This window comes from Rhipicephalus sanguineus, chromosome 7, assembly GCF_013339695.2.
Source record: "Rhipicephalus sanguineus isolate Rsan-2018 chromosome 7, BIME_Rsan_1.4, whole genome shotgun sequence".
Classification (NCBI taxonomy): domain Eukaryota; kingdom Metazoa; phylum Arthropoda; class Arachnida; order Ixodida; family Ixodidae; genus Rhipicephalus; species Rhipicephalus sanguineus.
The window spans coordinates 157839835-157861850 of NC_051182.1; the positions used below are offsets into that span (position 1 = coordinate 157839835).

Consider the following 22016-nt stretch of genomic DNA (forward strand, 5'->3'; position numbering starts at 1 on the left):
CTGACCAATTCAAGTCAGCTCACGAGGTTGACAACGAACAGTTCTTTTATCCGAAATAAAAGAAAAAACACAACGATAAACAAAGCGACAAGTGCGTTCGCAACCGCAAGACCGAAGACTAGGCAAATCCATGCATTACCCATCCTTCCCATGGTTGCTGAACAATCGCAGCGCCACAGTTTCCTATCGTAAATATTGCAGAAAACCCTGCCGGCATATGTAGGCGTCGCTGGCATCACCACGCGGTATGCATTTCCGCGTTCACGCTAAGCGTGTTTATGACTGTACAAGATCGCCGTTCCGTGCGTTTTACTTACATATTTCGCAAAACGCCACTGCAAAGCTCGATACGATCAAAGTGATCCAAATGAACTTGCGAACAGAGGTCAGCCCCGCCATCACTGAATAACACGCTTGTCAAACACATTTTGCCCTACGTTGAGTGTCTTGTATTTGTGCCGATGGCGAAAGCCTGAGCTCCGCCAATGTATACACACGTTTCGCAACGCAGCCTCCACACAGGTGTCATCTGTAATTTTTACCTTCCTTCCTATCTGTGCTTCGTACCACGCATTATATATGACTCATGCAAACTCATAGAAGCGCGAAACATACCAGGAGGAAGATCTCCATAGACTATTCTCGTCTGCTTGGCGCCTAGATGTTTGCATAAATATACGTGACTAACTACCTGAAACCATACTCAAACCCAAGCGCTATTGATTTTCTTCTTTTACTATAGAGTAACGGTGTGTACTTCTGACGCTGTCTTTCACAACGTGTTAATAAAGGGCGTGACAAGCAAGACTGCCTTGTCAAAGGTAAACCGCATGTCAACAGGCTTGACGTGACAGCAACAATGTACATCATGACGACAGCGAAAAAAGAGCTGGCAGTCTCCAAATAAAAAGTTGGGACACCTAAAGTGTCCTTCGTATTGAAGCGTTCTCAGAACGAACTGCACTTGCCGCAATGGGAACAGTTATTGTACTCCGTGACATTCGCGAAACGAGTTCGCAATAAATTCTAAATGAGCCTAAACTAAAGTACGCGAGGTGCCTTACATTGCCTTTAGTAAGCGTTCTTGTCATTCAACAGAACATAAGAAGAATGCGCACTTACTCACTGAAACAGCCATTCAGACGCCGACCTATAATTTGTTTATTTGATACAACTTTCGGTTCACTTCTTTACCTTACACTCTAAGAAACATCACCTGTTACTAATTTCGGTACGACCTGACATGCTGAATATGTAACTCCGTTGAAAGGTATACCTTAAATCTCTTTCGGAGAGTCACTGGAAGCGCGACTCTCCGAAGAGAGTATACTGACAGCCAAAAAAAAAAGAGTTAATGTGCATTTTTATAGAAATCTATGTATGTGTAAAGTAAGGACTCACCAAGAAGAGTAAGCTCCTCGTAAGAAACTTTTGTAAAAGGTATGTGGTTTGGATGGAAGGCCCCTATCAATAGCAAAAATGCTGGGCCCATGGCCAGCAGAAAAATTTCAAAATATTGCCGGTGCGCCCACTAGTGCAGCTTTCGACAGAATCAGAAGATATCCCAAATATACTAAATACGTTTAAAATATTGTGTGCATTGTTTATTATGAACCGGAATTTTGGCTACACACTTCTTGCATTTTCGTGTTTGTGTAGCATTTGTTTTTGCAAACATAAGTGCCGTAGTTAGAGTACTAATGAGAACTAACAGACAGTAATGCCTGGCATTACTTTGTGTTAGTTCTCATTAATATTTTGTCTAACAAATAAAAACGAGCCCTTAAAAGTAATCTTCTTTCCTTAGTTAGAGTACGGCACTGCAGAGACAATCTGCAACAGCCTAATGACCCGCTGAGACTGTGACAGCATCTTGGGTAATTTTTATGTTATGTGCGTACATTTTGTTTGTGTAATTATTCGTGTTTGGCTAACTTTTCTATTGATTGGACACTTATTTGTTTTGTAGAACTGGGACTAAGCGCGTGGGTGTTCGTGCATGTACCTATCTGTATAGTTTTGTGCTTGCCCACTACTTTGCGATGGCAACTATTGTGCTAGAGAAGAGGAGTGTCCGGCGCCGCGCACTGGCGCCAACTTCTCTTGATATGTTGAACATCGCTACAGAAACTGACAAGGTTACAGAAACTGACAAGACTACAGAAACTGACAGGGTTGAACGTCACTACAGAAACTGACAAAAAATAGTCAAGATCTACTTAGCTGTGACGGAAATATGAGTGATATTTTTATTGTTAATTTGGTTCGTCTATTCTTTTCCTGTTATGCCTTATGTTCTAATCGTTATTTTTTACTACTGCACTATATGGCTATACCTAATATCTGTCGCTTTTATTAGTGTGATTGCATCTCCTCCACCCATGTAATACATGTTCAGCAACGTCATACAAGCAATCTAGAGAGTCGAGACCCAGCGATAAAAGCAGCACGCAGGCAGCGTGTTCATGCCTTTCATAAAACCTTAAAAAAATCGTACATACATCTTGGACTGACTTTACTATTCATCAACTATAGTGTCAACAGTCAACAGAAGGCGTTTTATCGTGAGCTGAATGTCTACGCTATTAGAGAGTACTGCGGAACTTACTATGAATTCATACAGCTTCAATGAAGTAACATTCGCCATATGCAATTTACGCGCATGTATCCAGTTTTAAATCCTTCTGCTTGAACCGCCATACCTGACCTGCACACCCAGTGCAACACGTAGTAAGTGTCATGCGGGATTTACGCGAGAGCACAAAGAAAAGAAGAAAAGAAGAATAGCAACCGCAGCATTTTTAAACCAACGTAATTTCCCTTTTTTTAGGTGCTAAGCAGCTTTTGCTCGGGGCTGTGTCCGGCGTCGGTGGTGGCGTCCACGCTCCACTGCGCATGCGCCTACTCTCTTTCCCACTCTCCTTCTTTACGCAGGTGTTCGGTCGCCTTCTGTCCTCTCCTCGCCCGCGCTGCAGCCGCGGCGCAGCCTCTCCTCCCGCGTGATGCAGCCGCGCCGCAGCCAAATACAGCCTGTAACCCACTCTCTCCTCTCCCTCCCCCATTTCATGTGTATATAACCACGTGCACTCGGTCGTTTCCGTCATTCTCACATCGCTCCCGTTCAGATGAGTTGTAAGGTCAACGTCGGCGCCACCCGCTCACTCTGCGCTAACGGAAAGCAACGCACAAACACAACGTATGATAACACAAACACTAAATACAAACCTCACACACTAACGGAAACGCCGAGTGAACGTAACGGAAACTTGGTGTGCGCCCCCAATGCTGCTTCGCCGCCCCTCATGGTTCCCTTGAGTGGGAGATGGTGTAATTTTGTTTTTACATAACTCCGAGTTTTTGTTTTCTAGTACTGCTAGTGTGAGCTGTAGCCTCGAGGCCGGGATTGAAGTACAGTATGTAAATATACCAAATATATGTTGCCGTATGTTGTCGATCACAAATAAATATTGTTACATTCACAACTTTTTAAAACAGTCTATAGAACACGAACTGGCTCAAGGAGTTGAGTGAGTGAGTGAGTGAGTGAGTGAGTGAGTGAGTGAGTGAGTGAGTGAGTGAGTGAGTGAGTGAGTGAGTGAGTGAGTGAGTGAGTGAGTGAGTGAGTGAGTGAGTGAGTGAGTGAGTGAGTGAGTGAGTGAGGATGGCCTTGTGATCAGGTGGTCAGGAGCCCCTGGGCCCCGGCGGCAACTCGTGCTCTCTTGATAGCCCTGGCCTGCAGGTCAGCCTCAGAACTGCGCAGCACAGCCTCCCACTGCTCAGTATTATTCACCTACTAATTCTTATGGCCTATTGCTGGGCACGACCACAATGTGAAATAAACCTGCTCATTGCTCGCACTGGTTGCTTGTATTTGTATATTGGTCCGAGTAGTAGTAGTGACGTACTACCGGTTTGGGGTACGTATATGTCTGGAGTCGTCTCTAAGCTGTTTCTTGAGAACATCTTGATTGGTGTGCTGGCGGGCGAACCAGCAGTTTGACTTATTTCCTGATAGGTGACCATGCGATCCCTTTGTGATCCCAGCATGACCGTCCCGAATGCTCGGTTGACTTGTTATGCAATTTGACAACATGTCTGTCTGCTCTTACGTCTGGCCCTGGAATTCATCATGGTGGGCGCCATTGTGCACAGATCTGACAGTCAGAAAGCTTTCCCCAGGGATCGGCGCTTGGGCGAGGGAGCTGAACCCCGCATTTTCCTGGAAGGTGCTTATGCACCTCTGACACCTGTGGTTGGGTGAGCGAGGCGGCCGCATCATGGGACGGCACCTCTGGAGCGGTTCGCATCGAACCATGGCATGTCTTCACCTGAACGCAGACATAAACGTTTGTAAGCGCTTCGAGACAGCTGCCGCCATCTCCACTGAAGTTGACGACCCCCTCCCCTCCCCCTCGGACTCATCCTCCTCGCCGGGAGTTCTCGGGCTCAGGTCGCCCAAAGTGCGGGACCCGTACGTTGACGATGTGTGGTGCAATTTTAACCTCATTACACATCGATCTCGACCATGCTTCTCAGTGGGTGTACTGGGTAGCCCCCTTCACTCTTTCTGATGGGTGGAGCCCTGAGACGACAAGACACCGGATTGCCGGAAGTTTCTGTCATCGCTACCCGAGTATCGCAGTGTTAGCAGACGTGGGGCCATATAATCCGAAGACGTTTGTACAAAAATATGCTCTCCCTCTCTTGTAACTATGAAAATATACCTACCTTAACGCACTTACCTCTTTGGAAAACATGGGCAATAGTTTCGACGTTGGGGACCAGCTACCGATGACGAGACCTGCCGGACCTCAGCCTTAACACTACTAAGTGTGCGTCTTCTATGAGTGATCCAGAAGAAGTAGGCCGACTTTCATTCCCAGAAAGTATAAATATTTATACACATAGGAACAAATGTGCACATAGCGAGACGACATGACATGACATGACAAGAACTTTATTGGAGACCTGAGGAACTCGAGTCTCAAGAATCCTGTAGGCTGTCTAAAGCTGTATTTCAATGCACGAGCACCGAGTAACACGCTTGTTTCTGTTCCAAGCACTTCCGGTCGAGCAATCACTTCCTGAATTTCGAATATTCAGAAAATTTCTTCCAAAAATAAAAACAGATGAACTGGTTCAGGTTAAGAGTCACATTGGATATGGATGATATAGAAACGCAAGCTTACTTAAGAGAAGGGAAAATTAATTATTAGAATTAATAATGAAAATTTATTCATTTAGTTTATTGAGAGATTGTGAGCACCTAGGATCATTGCGGCCTCTGGCGGAGCAGATCTCAACCACGCGCTCCTTGCTACGTGGCTTCTGAGATCCGCTTCGGCAGCGCGACGATACACAAAGTCAACCCACGGAATGCAGCAGAGCACGCGAACGCCGACGTGTGAGCGCCATCACTAGACGCCGAAGTCAAGGGTTCGGGTGGCCTCCAGATTTTCCTCGGGGCTATAGCTGCAGGCGATAAGGGGAATCATTAGATCTTGCAATGAGACCTCGGAACGCACTTTCTGTCACGATTTCTGCGGTAAAGCTCCTCTGTGCAAAAGCAGCCGAATTTGCATTCAAGAGTACAAGGGCCACTGGGACGTCTCGGAGGTCTATCGCAGCGGTTCTCTCCACCGCAGGGTTCGCAGGTGAAACGCTCTCCATCTGCACTCTTGCAAGTGATCATGATATCCTCTATTGCTGAAGAATCTGAAGAGACAGAAGTTCGGCAGCACGTCACACAGCGTGTAACACTTGAAGGCGGAAGCATGATGTGCATTTGGGATTGCACTAAGTTATACAATCGGAGACCAGACTTCTTGCAAGATATAACCGGTTGCAGAGTGCGATACACGCATTTAATTGCCTTGACGTACTCAGTCGATTGCATTGTTCCACCCCGACTGGAGCTTTCTGCACATCACGTGGTCTTGGACTATCCCCGACTAGTGCACCCAACCCCCCCTCCCCCCACCACACTAAACTTTTTCAATTTTACATATGTTTATATACAGGCACACATACAAACGCACACACGAACCTGCATAAAGTATGGGTGAACTCCCCCGAAAAAGAGTTCAACAGAACCCCAGGTGGTCGAAATTTAAGGAGTCCTCCACAGCGGCGTCCATCGTAATCATATCGTACTTTCGGGACCTTAAACACCAGCAATTATTGCAGTGCATCTATACGATTGTTTTTTTTATGCCATAACGAAAATGTAGCACACCGATCAGCAAAGGAAAGGAATATGGGAAGGGCGAACAGCGAAACATCATCGCTTGCATAAGCTGGCCTGCTAAAAAGCAACCATTTAAAGCAACCATTGCATCACAATAATGAAAAAACAATTTCAGAAGGAGGACGCACCGGCCGTACCACCGAGGTACGAACGTGCAGTCGTAAGCACGCTTAGTGTAAACACGGGATCACGTGACGGCGCTATGAGCGACGCCTGCCTACACCAACGTGAGGCTCGGCGCATGCGCAGTGCGGTAGCTGCGAGACTATTTTACCATCTTGCGCACCGTGTCATTTCCGCGCACCTACCCTTGCACCTTCGTCGAAGGCGCTTACCACGTCGCAATGAAAATGCGCTTGCGCAGACCTTCCTTGGTATAGGTTGACACAGCCGGCAGCTCCGGTTTTCACACGAAGCGTGTTCGTGACTGTACAAGACCACCGTTTCGAACGTTTTACTTACGTCCTTCGGAAATCCACGCTGCGTAGCTCAATAAGGCCAAGCTAATCCAAATAAAGTTCGGAACAGAAGTCATTCCTGCCATACCGTTTTCGAACACGTTTTTCGTATCATGTGTACCGAAAACGAAAGCGCGAATCTCGCCAAGCTGTCATATATTTCGCACAGCGGTCGCCCCGCAGATGCAGTCGCTAATTTTTACCTTCCTTCCCATCTGTTCTTTGCACCGTACTTAATGACTCTCAAGGTAGTGGATATTGATTTGTTTCTTTTAATATAACATTACGGCGTATACATGTGACGCTTTCTTTCAACGTGTGGAGTCGAACTTCTGCAAACGTCTAGGCACGAAGCAGACGAGGACAAAGAACACTGTAGGCAGTCCTTGTCAGCTTCGTGCTTAGATGTTTGCATATGTATGGCCAACTATCTCGAACCAAAGCTTTGTGATCGCTCTCAAGTTTGGGAATATTGATCTTTTTTTTAAATATAGAGTTACGGCGTTTCTTGTTTTTTATTTCTCAAGCTTCCTTTCATACGTGTTGAGAAACGGCAGGGCGAACAAGGTTGCCCTGTCAGAGGTAAGCCGTATGCCAATACGTATGACGTGACAGCAACAAATTTCAACAGGGCGACAGAAAAAAACAACCTGCAGTCTAATTACAAAGTGAGCGCATGTGAGGTGTCCTTCATTTTGAACCATTCTTAGTACGAATTGCATATGGTTAAATGGGGACATTCATTTTACTCGGTGACGTTATCAAAACGAGTTCGAAGCAAATCAATATGTGCGAGAACCGAAAGTACGTGGGCCGTCTTCTATTGCCTTTAGTAAGCGTACTCGACATTAAACAGCCCATATGAGAAATAACCACTTACTCAATGAAACGCACATCGAAACGCCAAATTATTTTATTTATTTATTTATTTATTCGAAATATAGCTTTCTGTTCACTTCTTTAATTTACACTCTAAAAGTAATCAGTTGTTGCTGCTTTTGGGGATTCCTGGCATGCCCCATATATAATTCTGTTTTAAAGATATACACCTTAACTCTCTGCCGAACAGTCGCGCATCCCACGACTCTCATATGAGAGCATAATGATACCCTAAAGAGAGTTATATATGCTGTCAGATCAGGACTCGCCAAGAAAAATTAATAGGAAATACTTCTTTGTTTCTTTTCTTAGAATGCATATAAGGGACAAGAACCGAGAATAACCCTGTTCCTTAAAAGCGATAAAACCAGCTTTCAGAGTGTATTTTTCTGCCTTTCTGCATCTGCTTTTGTTTTCCTCTTTCTTAAATGCGCTGGAAAAGCGTCATTTAGGTGCCCGTAAAAGAGCCACAGGTGGTCGAAATTTGCTGAGCCCCCCACTACGGCGTCCCTCATAACCATATCGTGGTTTTCGGACGTAAAAGAAAAGAACAATTACTCCATTATGAAGACGCATCAAAGAGTATTCAAACCAGTCCAGCTAACCGCTCGAAGTGCTCACACATTGCTCGCCTTGAATATCCTTACAACGGGTCATTTCATGATAAGTTCCGAGGACGCTGACGTCACTGAAGGCCTGAATACAGCCGTTCTTAGCTCAACGTGTGACGCGAGTACTTGCCACACCACACTTTTTTTAATGGTTTATCGCGCTCTCTAAACTGATCATTATTGCAACTGTACCACATACAACTTACCATATGAACACTTTATCTTGCCGCTGACACACCTCGCGTACTTCGTCAAGTGTTTAAATTATAATATAATTGTAGGGATGCTGGCTTCTTTTGGCACAATGGTGATCGGCAAAGCAAATATAGAGGTTGACGGTCTGATAATACCGGAGTCTAACATTCCTTGGAGCTCATGCTCAAGCCAGGTTTTCTTTTCGTAGCTTAGTCCAACTGGTTTCTTTCGCACGACACTTTTATGTCGAAGCTCAAACGGTACTTCAATTACTGCAGTTGCTGGAGGATAGTTGCCAAAACACAAAAGCTCAGGAAATATTGGCACAACTTCCTCCAAGCACGTGACTCCAAGCTGTCCTGAGTGTGTACGAGGTTAGAATGCTCGATGGTGATTTCGTCATTTCAAAGAATATTCATTTTAAATAACTTCATGTCAGGCCTTGACAAAGAAAATCAAATTCAACTCCTGTAATGACAAGGCTTTTCCCCATATGTTCTTGATCTCCAAAATGCACTTTTGCGTCCGTGCATTTCGCTAGCTTTTGGCATGCTCCGTCGTAACCTTGGATTCTAACAGCCCTTCCTGTGAAAATGAGATACTCGCTGCACGTTGATCAAGCACACCGATACTCCAGTGTCCACGACCGCTGACACTTTGCAATTATTTACTGTCAAGGGTACGTTGTTTGATTTCATGAGAAACACCATCTCCTGCAGAATCGGAGTTTTCTGGCTAGTAGATTTCCGTATCATGCTGTTAATTGGTTCACATTCGCCCTGTATGCAAGATGCCACGCTGGTAGTGTAGTCACCGTATTCGTCATGTGGCCTCAATTTAGGTTGCGCCTTCACGTATTGGAGTCAAATTGGACCAGGTCTCACATGATACATATTTTAAGCTATATAAGCCGATGGCTTTTGTACAAAAATATGCTCTCTCTCTCTCTCTCTCTCTCTTGTAACTACGCAAATAAACCTGTCTTAACTCACTTTCCTCTTTGGAAAGCATGGGCATAGTTTCTACTCTAGGGGCTAGCTACGGATGGCGAGACCTGCCGGACCCGAGTCCTAACACTACTAAATGTGCATCCTCTATGAGTGATCCAAAAGAGGTAGGCAGACTTTCATTCCATTAGTATTTATACACATAAAAATAAATGTGCACATAGAGGAAGGGCAGTCTTTAGGTGTCCTGTTTAAAGCTGTTTTTAATTGCATGAGCACCGAGTAACACGCTTGTTTCTGTTACAAACACTTCCGGTTGAGCAATTACTTCCGGTGTTTTGAATATTCAGAAAATTTCTTCTAAACGTAAAAAACGCTGGTTCTGGTTCAGGTTAAGAGTCACATTGGATACGGATGATTCAGACCCGCAAGTTTACTTAATAAGACAAGGGACAATGAACTATCAGAATCAACAATGAAAATTTATTCGTTGAGTTTATTGAGAGATTGTTAGCACCTAGGATCGTTGCGGCATCTGGCGGAGCAGATCTCAACCACGCGTTCTATTCTAGGTGGCTTCTGAGATCCGCTTCGGCAGCGCGGCGAAAAACGAAGTTAACCCACAAAATGCAACAGAGCACACGAACGCCGACGTGTGAGCGCCATCGCCAGACACCGAAGTCAAGGGTTGGGGTCGCCTGCAGATTTTTCTGAGGGCTGTAGCTGCAGGCGGTCAGTGGAATCATTAGATCTTGCAATGAGGCCTCGGAACGCACTTTCTGTCGCGGTTTCTGCGGTAAAGGTCCTCAGTGCAAAAGCAGCCGAATTTGCATTCGAGAGTACAAGGGCCGCTGGGACGTGTCGGAGGCCTATCGCAGCTGTTCTCTCCACCGCAGGGTTCGCAGGCGAAACGCTCTCCATCTGTTCGCTTGCAACTGCTCCTGATGTCCTCTATTGTTGGTGAATCTGAAGACACAGAAGGTCAGCAGCGCGTTACTCTCCGTGTAACACTTGAAGGCGAAGGCCGGCTGCATACTTGGTAAGACATTAAGTTATACTATACGTTCGGAGACCATATTTCGTGCAAAACATAACGAGCAGCCGTGTGAAAGGCGCGCATCAGATTACCTTGACGTACTCAGTCGATTGAGTTGTTGCTCCCCGACTGGAGCTTTCTACACGTGGTCTTGGAATGCCCCCGAGTAGTGCCCGGACCCCCCCCCCCCGCCCCCACTAAGTGTTCTTCTATTTCCACGCACACATACAAACATCCACGCACGCATACAAACACACGCACAAACACGCATAAAGTATGGTTGAACTCCCCCGAAAAAGAGTTCTGGCAACGCCCCTGGTGTGCTTAGGTTTACGTGCACGTAAAATAATCCCAGGTGGTCAAAATGTAAAGAGTCCTCCACTACGGCGTCTCTCGTAATCACATTCGGAACCTTAAATCACATTCGGGACCTTAATCACATTCCGGTCCTTAAACCCCCAAAATTATAATTGTGCATCTATACGACTGTCTTTCATGCCATAACAAAAATGTAGCACACCAATCGTCAAAGCAAAGGAATATGGCAAGGGCGAACAGCAAAACGTTATCCCTTGTATGAGCTGGTCTGCTCAAAAGCTACCGCTTTAAGTAAACACGCCGTCACCATATTGACAAAGCAATTTCACATGAGGGATGCACCGGTCGTACCACCGAGGTACGAACGGGCAGTCATGAGCACGCGTAGCGTAAACACGCGATCGCGTAATCGTGGTATGGGCGACGCCTACCAACGAGAGGTTCGGCGCATGCGCAGTGCGTTAGCTGCGAGACTAAAGCACGTTTACACCGAACGCGGAGCACGCAAGCGGGCAAGCGCATTTCCATAGCGGAGAGCGGAGAGGCAGCGAGGCCCCGCGGTTGTTCAGACCGACCGCGTTGCCTTCTGCCCACTCCGCCGCAGGAGCAGAGCAACCCACCAATAAAAGGCGGATGTGTCGCCATCTTGCGGCACTACGCAATACTGCGTGCGCGCTTCTGGGACCCTGATTGGCTGCGGCCAAAGCGGCCAACTTTCCCGCGAGGAGAAAATCGGTCCCGGAGCGATCCTGGCAAGCGGCAGCGGGTTTTGCGCTTTTGCGGATAATCCGCGTCCGCTTTCCGGATGCGCGCTCGGTGTGAACGCGCCTTAATTTACCATCTTGCGCACCATATCATTTCTGCGCATCTTCGTCGAAGACGCTTAAGTTTAAGGAAATTCTTCTTTATAATGGCATTGAATACGCATAATACAGACATTTGGATTATTCATTACTTTATGTGTCCCAACTGCTTAGAGTACAGTTACACTCTTTGTCTCCTTTTGTTTTTGTTTTTTTTGTTATTGTTGTTTGTTTGTACAAGCTGCTTAGGAATGTGTGTCTGCAGACGCTTTCTTTACGTCACCTATTGCATATATTGCGATAACGATGTGTTTTTTAGGTACTTCAGTACTATTTACTGTCCTGTTCCTTTTTTATGTTTGTGATGGTTATATGTTTGATCAGAATTTGCAAACTGTATTTGTATAAAATGATGTTCTCTAATTGTGTCTAAGTTGTGTATGACATGTTATAATAGTTTTTATTTTATGTTATTATTATTTTGTTTTTGCCAGACTGTATTTCGGAGCAAAAGCCTCCGTCAGGCTATGTAGCCTTTTGCTTTTGCTTCGTTTTTTCTGTTGTACATACAGAAAATAAATCAAATCTCAAATCTCTCTCTCTCTCTCTCAAATGAAATTGCGCTTGCGCAGACCTTCTTTGGCATAGGTTGACGTAGCTAGCAGCTCCAGCGCTTACGCTACACGCGTTCGTGACCGTACAGGATCGCCATTCTGAATATTTTACTTACGTCCTTCGGAAATCCAAACTAGCAAGGTCAATACGGCCAAGCTTATCCACATGAAGTTCTGAAAAAAAGTCAGCCCTGCCATACGTTTGTCAAACACGTTTTCCATAGCGTGCGTGCCTTGTAATTGGGCTGAGGACGAACGCTGTGGCCTCGCCAAGCTATCATATATCTCACAATGCGGTCGCCAAGCAGGTGCAGTTTCTAAGCTTTACCTTCTTTCCGATCTGTTCTTGGTACCATACATAATAACTCTCAAGCTGGTGGAATTGATTTGTTTCTTTTATTACAGATCTGCGGCATATACCTGTGAAGCTTTCTTTCATAACGTGCGGAATCAAACTTATGCAAACATCTAGTCGCGAAGCAGACGAAGACAAAGAACACCGTAGGCAGTCTTCAAAATTATAACATTTATAAAACCACTCAAGTCTTGGCCAATCCCCCACAGTGGGTGTGAGCCAAAGTTGCAGGTGAACAAGAACAAGAACAAGAACAAGTCTTCGTCAGCTTCGTGCTTAGATGTTTCCATAAGTATGTATGACCAACTATCTCAAACCAAAGCCTTGCAGCGACTCTCAAGTTTGCGAATATTGTTTTTTTTTTCTTTTACTACGGAGTTACGGAGTATATTCTCCCGCTTTCTTTATTACGTATGGAGAAATGACAGGGCGAGCGAGATTGCCTAGTCAGAGGTAAGCCGTATGCTAATAGGCTTGGCGTAACAGAGACAACGTCCGTAAGGACGACCCAATAAAATAACCTGCAATCCAAATAAAAAGCGAGCGTACATAAGGTGCCCTTCGTTCGCAGTCGTTCTTAGTAAGAACTGCACAAGGCCGCGACGGGGCCATTCGTACCACACGGTGACATTCGCAAAACGAGTTCGCAACAAATTAAAACGTTCGCTAACCGAACGTACGTGGATCGTGTTCTATTGCCTTTAATAAGTGTTCTCTTCATTCAATAGCGAATAAGAAAAATGAGCACTTGCTCACTGAAACGCGCATTCAAACGCCAAATTATTTTATTTATTTGTTTGATATATAGCTTTCGGTTCACTTCTTTATGTTACACTCTAAGGAGAAAAAAAGATTACCTGCTACTGTTTGCGGTGAGTCCTGACGTGACGTATATATAACTCTGTTTAAAGATACACTTTTAAAGATACGCCTGAATCGGTGAGCTGAGCATATGGTCCGCTATAGCTGCAGTAAACGCCTCGTCTCAAAATAATAGTCCAGCAAATTGCTACCCCCCTGCTTGTAAGAAATCGCGTGATCCCATAAGTTGAACTGAGTTCATTTGAAAGGCTTGCAGAAAACTCTTTCCATATTTCCCATGAATCTTCAATATGGTGCGGGACGCGTAGGTCCTACCATTTCTTAGTCTTCCCAGATAGGTACGATCCTATGTTCATTGAGTCATTTACCCAGCTTTTCTGTTTGTAGGCATACTGATAAAACTCCAGCCACACAGTCGCACCGGCAGTAGTAGCATCGAACACATCTGGCTTCACTATATCTGGACGAAGTGCATTAGCTATTATTGTCTTCAAAATTGCTTGTTGTTGCTACATATACTGGTTACATCACGGGTTTTACATGCCAAAACCACGAAATGATTGTGAGGCACGCCTTAGTGGAGGGCTCAGGAAATTTCGACCATCTGGTGTTCTTTAACGTGCACTGACATCGGACAGTGCATGGGCCTCAGCAGATCACGTTTACCGAAACGCGAGCGCCGCTTTCAGGATCGAACCCGCGACCTTCGGCCTAGCATCCGAGGTTTGTCGAGAATTTGTGTTTCTTGGAATAGTCGACACTGACTCTGACTCTTTCGTTCACGAAGCGGCACGCAGCTTGCTAAGAATGGCAAATTGACACCTACACGCTGCCCTCACAATTATATAATAATTTGCCTGCACTTTTATCACACACCTTAAGCCGGCAGCCGTCGCGGTGGTTTAGTGGCTATGGTGCTCCACTGCTCAGTCGAAGGTCGCGGGATCGATTACTGGCCGCGGCGGCCGCATTTCAATGGAAACAAAGGTAGAGTCTCGTGTGCTTAGTTTTAGGTATATGTTAAAGAACCCCAGGTGGTCGAGATTTCCGGAGCCCTCTAATCATCATTTCGTGGATTACAAAAGTAAAACCCCAACTACAATTAATTGTTTTAAGCAGGCCCGTAGCCAGGAATTTTTTTCGGGGGGGGGGGGGGGGGGGGGCACTTTCTGAAAGCCCTGACTATTTGAGAAAAACGCCCATTTTCATTATTTATTTTCGGTAAAACACCATGCATCATAAAAATTTCTGGGGAGGGGGGGGGGCGGGTCCCCCGCCTGGCTACGGGCCTGATTTTCAGCCAAGAATAAAACCTAATCAACATGCATACGCTACTAGTTAATTTGTGCAAGTCCCAGCGGGCCAGCGAAATTTTATTTCTCGGGAACGTAATAATATTGATTTAGTATCGTTGCTTTTCATGAGCGTACAAAGAAGTGCTTAGGCATTGGATTGTTTTTTTCTCGGAACGAAATCACGCGAAGTGCAAACTGCTTTCCATGCGACAACCCGCCGTGCGTTCAGCGAAAGTGAGCGGCTGAGTTTGGCAATAGGAGTGCCCCAGCTGTACGCCGGGAGCTTCATTTGCGTTACGAAACGCAGGTGTGTTTAAACCCGTCTACTTGATGGTTAGGACTGCTCGATGTGAAATAAAATCACAAGAAGCAAGAGCAAAACGTCTACCCGTCGCCATATGATTCCCGTGATTGTCGTGAGCGGAGTAGTTTCGGAACGATAGGAGGTTAAATAATGTACTAAAATTTCCAGCTGCTTACGAACGCCAATCGAAGGATCGACGAAAGAACAGCTTGCGATTAGGCAGGTGGAATTTTTGCGTGTGTTGCTTTCTACAGCTTCTCCCGGGTCGCCTGGAAGCCGGAGCTCGCTGGTATGAGACTCGTGGCCTTCGCGTTTCTTGTGACGACTGTCGCCCACGATGCAAACGCACTGACCCTTCCTGAGAGCACAGGTGAGGTCGCAGTCGCGGTTACCTTTTGCTGACAGTATACGCGTACTTTACACGTTACGCCTGATGCATTTATTTGAGCAGAAAACTGCTTAACTTCCAGAGGCGACCTCGCCGAATGCGTGCATATATAACAGCAGATGTTGATAGACGGTAGAAGGAATAATTGGAGCTCAGGCGAATGGGCGAAAGGGTTGCAGACTGCCGATGCGAATAAGTTCCCGGTTTCTACGGCATATCACCTGTGGTAATGTAGCCATATTGATTGCTGAATATATGAAGATTGCTTGTGGTGCACGTGGCAGCAAGAAAACATGGCTGCGTGTATGTGCTCTCGAAGCGCTGATGACTTGCGACTCAGTTCCTGTAACATTTCAACGTAATTGCTACGAATACAGAAATGTAGATGGTTTAGCAAAGAGCTATTTCTTTTGTTACATGTGTTCAACTATTTAACCAGGATTGCATTTGAGCACTAGCGTGAAAGTGGCCCACTTTGGTCCAATATCCATACCTGCCAAGTCTCCCGGATTACCCGGGAAACTCCCGGATTTTGAACGTTTCTGCCGGTTGTACGGGTCATAGGAAAATCTCCCGGAAATCCAGTTTTGCCCCGCGCGTCCAGTGCATTGCGCGCCCTGTGCGTCACGGTGACGCGAGGTGGGACGTTTCGCGTACAGATGCGCTACACGCAATTTAGCAATTGATCCCAACTGTGTTATAGGTTATATCAGCCGTTAATATTTCGTAGATGATGCGTTTGTGTACACACAAATATATCCCACAAGTTATCTCGCCTTCAAAACTTTGTGTCACTGCTGCTTTAAGTGGAGAGCCCAGCACTTAAAAGGGTAGCCGTTACCGATGTCTGTCGAGATAGCGTGTTCACCAGCGCTTGCGACCGTCCCCGTCTCAACGGCGCCCCTTATGGTCCCATTGCCTGACGAAATAACTGGCAAGCAAGCGACGACAGGCCTCGCACGCGGAGCGATGTTATCGCATGTCGGTGACGGCCGGGTCGTTTCATCTCTGCTTCAACCGTGTTCGTCCCTAGCGCTAGCGCGCATTTACTCGCACGGGAAACAGACGATGCGTAAGCGATGTTATCGGTTTGGACTCTACAGATCTGCGGCGACCGCAAAATCCCGCTGACAGTGTCCATATAATTGCTATCGCAGTACCCCCCCCCCCCCCCCCCCGCCACGCGTTGAGTACATCTCCCGGATTCCATTTCTCCAAACTCGGCAGGTATGAATATCATTCTTCATGATACTAAAGGGCCGTATTCAAATAGCTGACATATTTACGGCAGGATTTCATTCGGGGAAACCCGGATTCATTACGAAAAATTCACTTATTTAACATTTTAACCCAGCGTATAGCTATCATATAATAGTACAAACCAGGGCTGGGCAAAGATACTTTGAAATTGTATCGCGATACGATACAAGATACTCCGGCAAGAAGTATTGGAGATACAGATACAAGATACTACCGCAATAATTGTATCCGATACGATACTTGCCAATTGTATCTTAAGATACTTCGATACATTCGCAAATTTGTTATTATTGACCCCCATAATGTAGTAGCGAACGCGTATGCACAAAAAGGTTTGCTTGAAAATTTCTTTAATGTGACCAATTTTGTTTCCCTTTAATTAAATATCTGTTAGTATCTCAAAAGTTTTGTGCTTCTTGCTCAAAGTGCCTTAGTTTATTTCCGACAGAACTTATTGGGGTTTGTTTCGGCTGCTTCAGGACAGCCGTTCACTGCCAGCGGCTCTTGCTTGTTATTTTTGTAAGTGATGAGATCGCTGCTCAGCTTGCGGACCAGCTAGCCAGTCGCCATCTAATCCCAAGAACTTCAATAAGAAGCCTTCGCTCGATGGTGCAAATACCGGTGTGGAGCTTTACTTCGTCTGTAAAAGCCCGTTTACGAATACCGAATCACCGGTGTACAGCAGCGACAACACTGCTAGCGACATTTTTCGTGACGCACTGTGTATACGTATAGAGCTCATAAAACTGCAATTACTTTTCATGTTCTACTTATCAGCTGGCGTAAAACGCTCGTTATCATATACTGACTCACGTGCAATCTTTAACAATTTTTCTTCAACGAGAGAACATGTGCACCCCAGAAATGCCTATTGTATTATCACGTAGTGGTGACGATGGAGAAGGCGGCAGTCGCTCTGGTAGAAACGAAACTGCTCATTGGGCAAACTTGTACCCAGAAAACTAAGTAACTCAATGTACAAGCAAAGGAACGCTGTACACTGATAGCGGCAATAAATGTCGTTGGCCTTCGGTATTCTGATCATCGGCGGAACGCGCGGTCACACCAGCGATCGAACCTTCCAGCGTTACCGCTCGTGCTCGTGTAAACTCCTGAATGAACTACAGTGCTCGCATCCTGCGCATAATTTTAATAATAAGTGTTGCGGTTTTGCATAAAAAAACACGATATGGTTATGATGGACGCCGTAGTGGAGGGCCACCTGGGGTTGTTAACGACCACCTGGGGGTTTTCGACCACTTGGGGCTCTTTGACGTGCACCTTAATCTAAGTACACGGGCGTCGAGCATTTCGCCTCCATCAAAATGTGGCCGCCGCGGCTGGGATTCGCGCGTAATCTTAACAGGGCACTCTGAAACAACCGCGAAGATTCCGAAATATCGCGGTGCGGCTAGAGGCGAGCATCCTGATAATTTTTTTGTGTTTTAAACCCGATCAGGCCAAAATAAAGAGGAGCGCGTATCAGATAGTTACACAAATCGTCGCAGCACACCGCTGTTATTCACGCTATTGCCACCTATAGCTCCGATTACCTGGCGATTAGTAATAGTTAAAAAACAAATGAGGGAGGCCTAAATAAAGGAAGACAAATATATGTAAATAAAATAGAAAATCCGTTCTGTAGCAAACATTCATAGTGAAGAAGTATTGAAACACGATACAGGCGGCACCCCTTAATAGTTATGTCAAGTAAGCATGAAGTATCGCCAACTTACTTGTTGATGTCGAACAATAAAAATATTTAGTGCCTCTGAAAAATTGACTGAAACGGCTTGTTGGGACGCTCATGAGAAAAACAGGTCATTTGGTATCGCACTGTTTCTCGAATCCCTTTCCTAACAACTTAAGTTGGCACCTAATTATTTCCATAATTATAATGCAAGCTCACTTTCGCTGTTTTACTATGCAGTAAGCAGGATGTTTGGTACTGTATACTCAGTGTGCGCCCACATAATTACATATTTGCTTTCAAAATCGCCTTGGCAGAACAGTAAACTCAAGTGAAATATAAATGCGTAAACAGTAGCAGAAATAAAGCAGACAGTTCAAAGTAAGAATAACGCAGAGAGCTTATTTTGGCAAAGCACGTTACAAGAGGCATATTGCTGTGGCGAGACCGGAAAAAAACAGTTCAGAGCCCTAGGTAATGTACGGGACGCAAAAGAAGGACAACTAAGAAAGCACTTGTGCTGACAATCAAATTACGATTTCAAAAGCTCTTTGAATAAAGATAGCACGGACATAACAATAATAATCGTTAGGGTTTAGCCTCCCGAAGCCACGGCACGATTATGAGAAACGCCACAGTGGAGGGCTCCAGAAATTTCAACCACCTGGAGTTCTTTAACGTGCACCTAAATCAAAGCACACAGGCCTGAAGTATTTTCGCCTCCATCGAAAATGCCACCGCCGCGCCGGCATTCGATCGACAGCAGGAAGAACAAGATAGGGTACACGAACACACATCTTCTGCTAGGTAAACGCTTCATCTATTCGATCTAGCATCGGCACAAGTGGTGCTATAGTTAGGATCTTATTTGCACATAAGTCAATCGCATGTAAGTCGAACTTACATCCACAAGATCCTTCAAATCTCTGATGTGTGAAAGCCACGAGACGCAAAGCAACCCTATGCTTCAGATTTCGTAACGAAGCACTACGCAGGGAAGCGGCATCAGAATTTGCGCGATAATCACTCCACGCATTGTGGCACGCTGCGCTAGACAGGGGGTAAGGGTAAGTATCAAGGCACTGGCACAGGAAAACAAGAAAAAATCGAGAAAAGAAAGGCACGTGAGCTAAGAATAGACGTTCGCGCGTTTGTTCTGTTGAGACTAAGCGAGCGCTGTCGTGTTGCTCTGCACAAAAGGGATGCGCACACGTCATCGCCAACCCCATCTGGTGGACTCTGGCGGAAAAATAAAATTATGTCAATGCGCTTAGCTTTATTCAGGCGGTTTATAGGCACAAGTACCAGCTTGAGAAGCCGAGTTGAGCCAGCGATTATTGTTTCGTACGGTGGTGTTTCTATAGGAGTATCTTGTATCTTAAGATACACGATACATTATTGAATGTATCGGAAATACAGATACAGATACACGTTTTGCGAGACGTATCGGGATACAGATACAAGATACCCAAAGAGTATCTAAGATAGTATCTAAGATACATGTATCTTCGATACTGCCCGGCACTGGTACAAACACAACAAAGGAAACGGAAAGGCAGTAGGTAGGGACGTTGAGTAGTACGAAGAATGAATATACATTTATACATGCGCATAACAATGCACATGAGAGTCGTGCTAAACAGTACGTCATATTTGGTGGTGTCAGAAGTCCCCTCCTTCTGGTTGCACCCTTGACCAAAGGATTGGTTAAAGACAGGTAGCAGGAATGGAACAAAGGAGCAGCAAGAAATAGTGTCAGTTAAGCACTGTCATAAAAAACGTATTGAATCATTTCGTTTCAAAACCAAGATTAGGTTAGCGTGGAAGCAGTGGCAGCTGAGTGCATGCCACAGAAACCGTGAGAGTGCAGTCACGAATTGGTTTGTAGCAGGGCCGTAGCCAGGAATGTTTTCGGGGGGGGGGGGGGGGGGGGCACTTGCTGAAGGCCTTGACTATTTGAGAAAGACACCTATTTTCATTATTTATTTTCGGTACAACACCATGCATTAGAAAGATTTCGCAGGGGGGGGGGGCGGCCCCCCACCCCTGTCTACGGGCCTGGTTTGTTGGTATAAGGGCATTTAACTCTACATTAGTTTGCGCTTGTTCAGTTCAGTTCAGTTTAACACCTTAAAGATTCCTTTTGGGGGTGTTATATAAGGGGTGGTTGAATGACACACAAACACGAAAGTGTTCTTCATACGATAAAATAAATGTGTTATTAGAAAGTGTTGTTAGCACACTACTGTATTTCTTATAATACATAGTTATTTTCAAAATGTTCTGTCAGACGTATGTCATCAGTTTCTGTGCCAACAATTGTTTCCTTTGTTTTGCGCTATAATAACCTTTTCATCTCTACGAACTAGCCCAGGCTTCTACGCAATTGCGTAAATAGTTCAAAATAGCGAAGAGAACAGTGCAGATAGCGACGACGACGAAGAAATGCACAAGATAAAGGCAGCGTCGACAATCGCCAAATTTTTATTTTGCATGTGCACACCTATACTCATACTGAACACCTTACAAAGAAAACAAGGTGACACCTGCGCACAGATTCTTCTCATGTCGCTATCGCACTGGCCTGTTTATCTAGAAAGGTCAGCTCTTTTAAACACAAAGCTACAGATTGGCAGCTAACACAATTCTGACGTGCACGCGATATGGCGCCTTCCTCGATGATCCCTCGTGCAAGAATTGACTTACATCGAGAGAAAATCTTGCACCCATTGAAAATAGGTACGTATCCTCAGCCAGGCACGTAGCCAGGATTTTGTTTTCGAGGGGAGGGGGGGGGGGAAGGCCTAATTGTTCGAAAGAAAGCATTTCCACGGCAAAAAGAAAAAAAAAAGATGCCCGGAAATATTGAAGGCTGGACGAATTTTGGGGAGGGGGGCGGCCCCCTCTCCTTGCCTACGTGCCTGTCCTCAGTCACGACAGTGCGCACCAAGATGGCCTTGAATCGCGCTATTCACACTGTAGTAATGTTCTCTTAGCCGATCGTTGATGCACCGGCCAGTTTGGCCGATGTAAACGTTACCACAGGGGATAGATGGCTTTCGCTTTCGAGTCGTCTTTGGCAAATGCATGACGGACCTTGCGACTTCTTATATCCATGCACCAGTGCGCTTCACGTCTCGGAATTATCCCAGCGCCTGTAATATTACGCTGCGATTTGCTGAGTGAATGCAAAGTGCGCCAAATGCGTTCGTTTTAGTTTTCGTTTACATGCAAATGATTGTCGTTCTTTGTTTTTTTGCAGGAAGGAGCGCTGCTGGTCCCGGCGGATGTGCTCCAGGTGAAGAGTACACCTGCGTCAGTGGAGACTGTGGAGAGAAGACGTGCGAAGATGCCGCGGACAGTAACAAAATCTGCGCACGGACCTGCATCACGGGCTGTTTCTGTGCTCCGGGCCTGTTCCGGCGTTCTTCTGACCGCAGATGCGTAACAAAAGAGCAGTGCCTCAACACCATGTTGCCCATGGTAGCGGACTCTGGCATGCGATGATACGGTGGCAAAACCACCGGTACCATCGGCGCTTTCTCACTGTCCCCGCGACGTGTGGTTCACGTAGTTTCCTTAATAAATTTCCGCAAACATAAGCCTTAACAGTTCCTTCTTATCACGTATAATCGTAGTGGCAGCACAAGCATTCGCGCATTCGTTCACATAACCCATTGAGCTGCAGCGTCCACACTTATGGGCGCAACTTGTTTTTGTCGTTTCTTTGTGCTAGTGGCCTAGACAGGGCAAGGTACATTGCGCATAGGATGGATTGAACCTTCTGCATAACT

General features: G+C 45.7%; 1 protein-coding gene across 1 annotated transcript; it reads left to right on the top strand.

Moving 5' to 3' along the window:
- The first annotated feature begins 15152 nt into the window (after positions 1–15152).
- Positions 15153–21810, top strand: LOC119400993 (von Willebrand factor-like). The gene is made up of 2 exons (XM_037667851.1): positions 15153–15254; positions 21485–21810. The coding sequence occupies exons 1-2, from the start codon at positions 15176–15178 to the stop codon at positions 21727–21729; spliced, it is 324 nt and encodes a 107-aa protein (XP_037523779.1). The 5' UTR covers positions 15153–15175; the 3' UTR covers positions 21730–21810.
- The last annotated feature ends 206 nt before the right edge of the window (positions 21811–22016 follow it).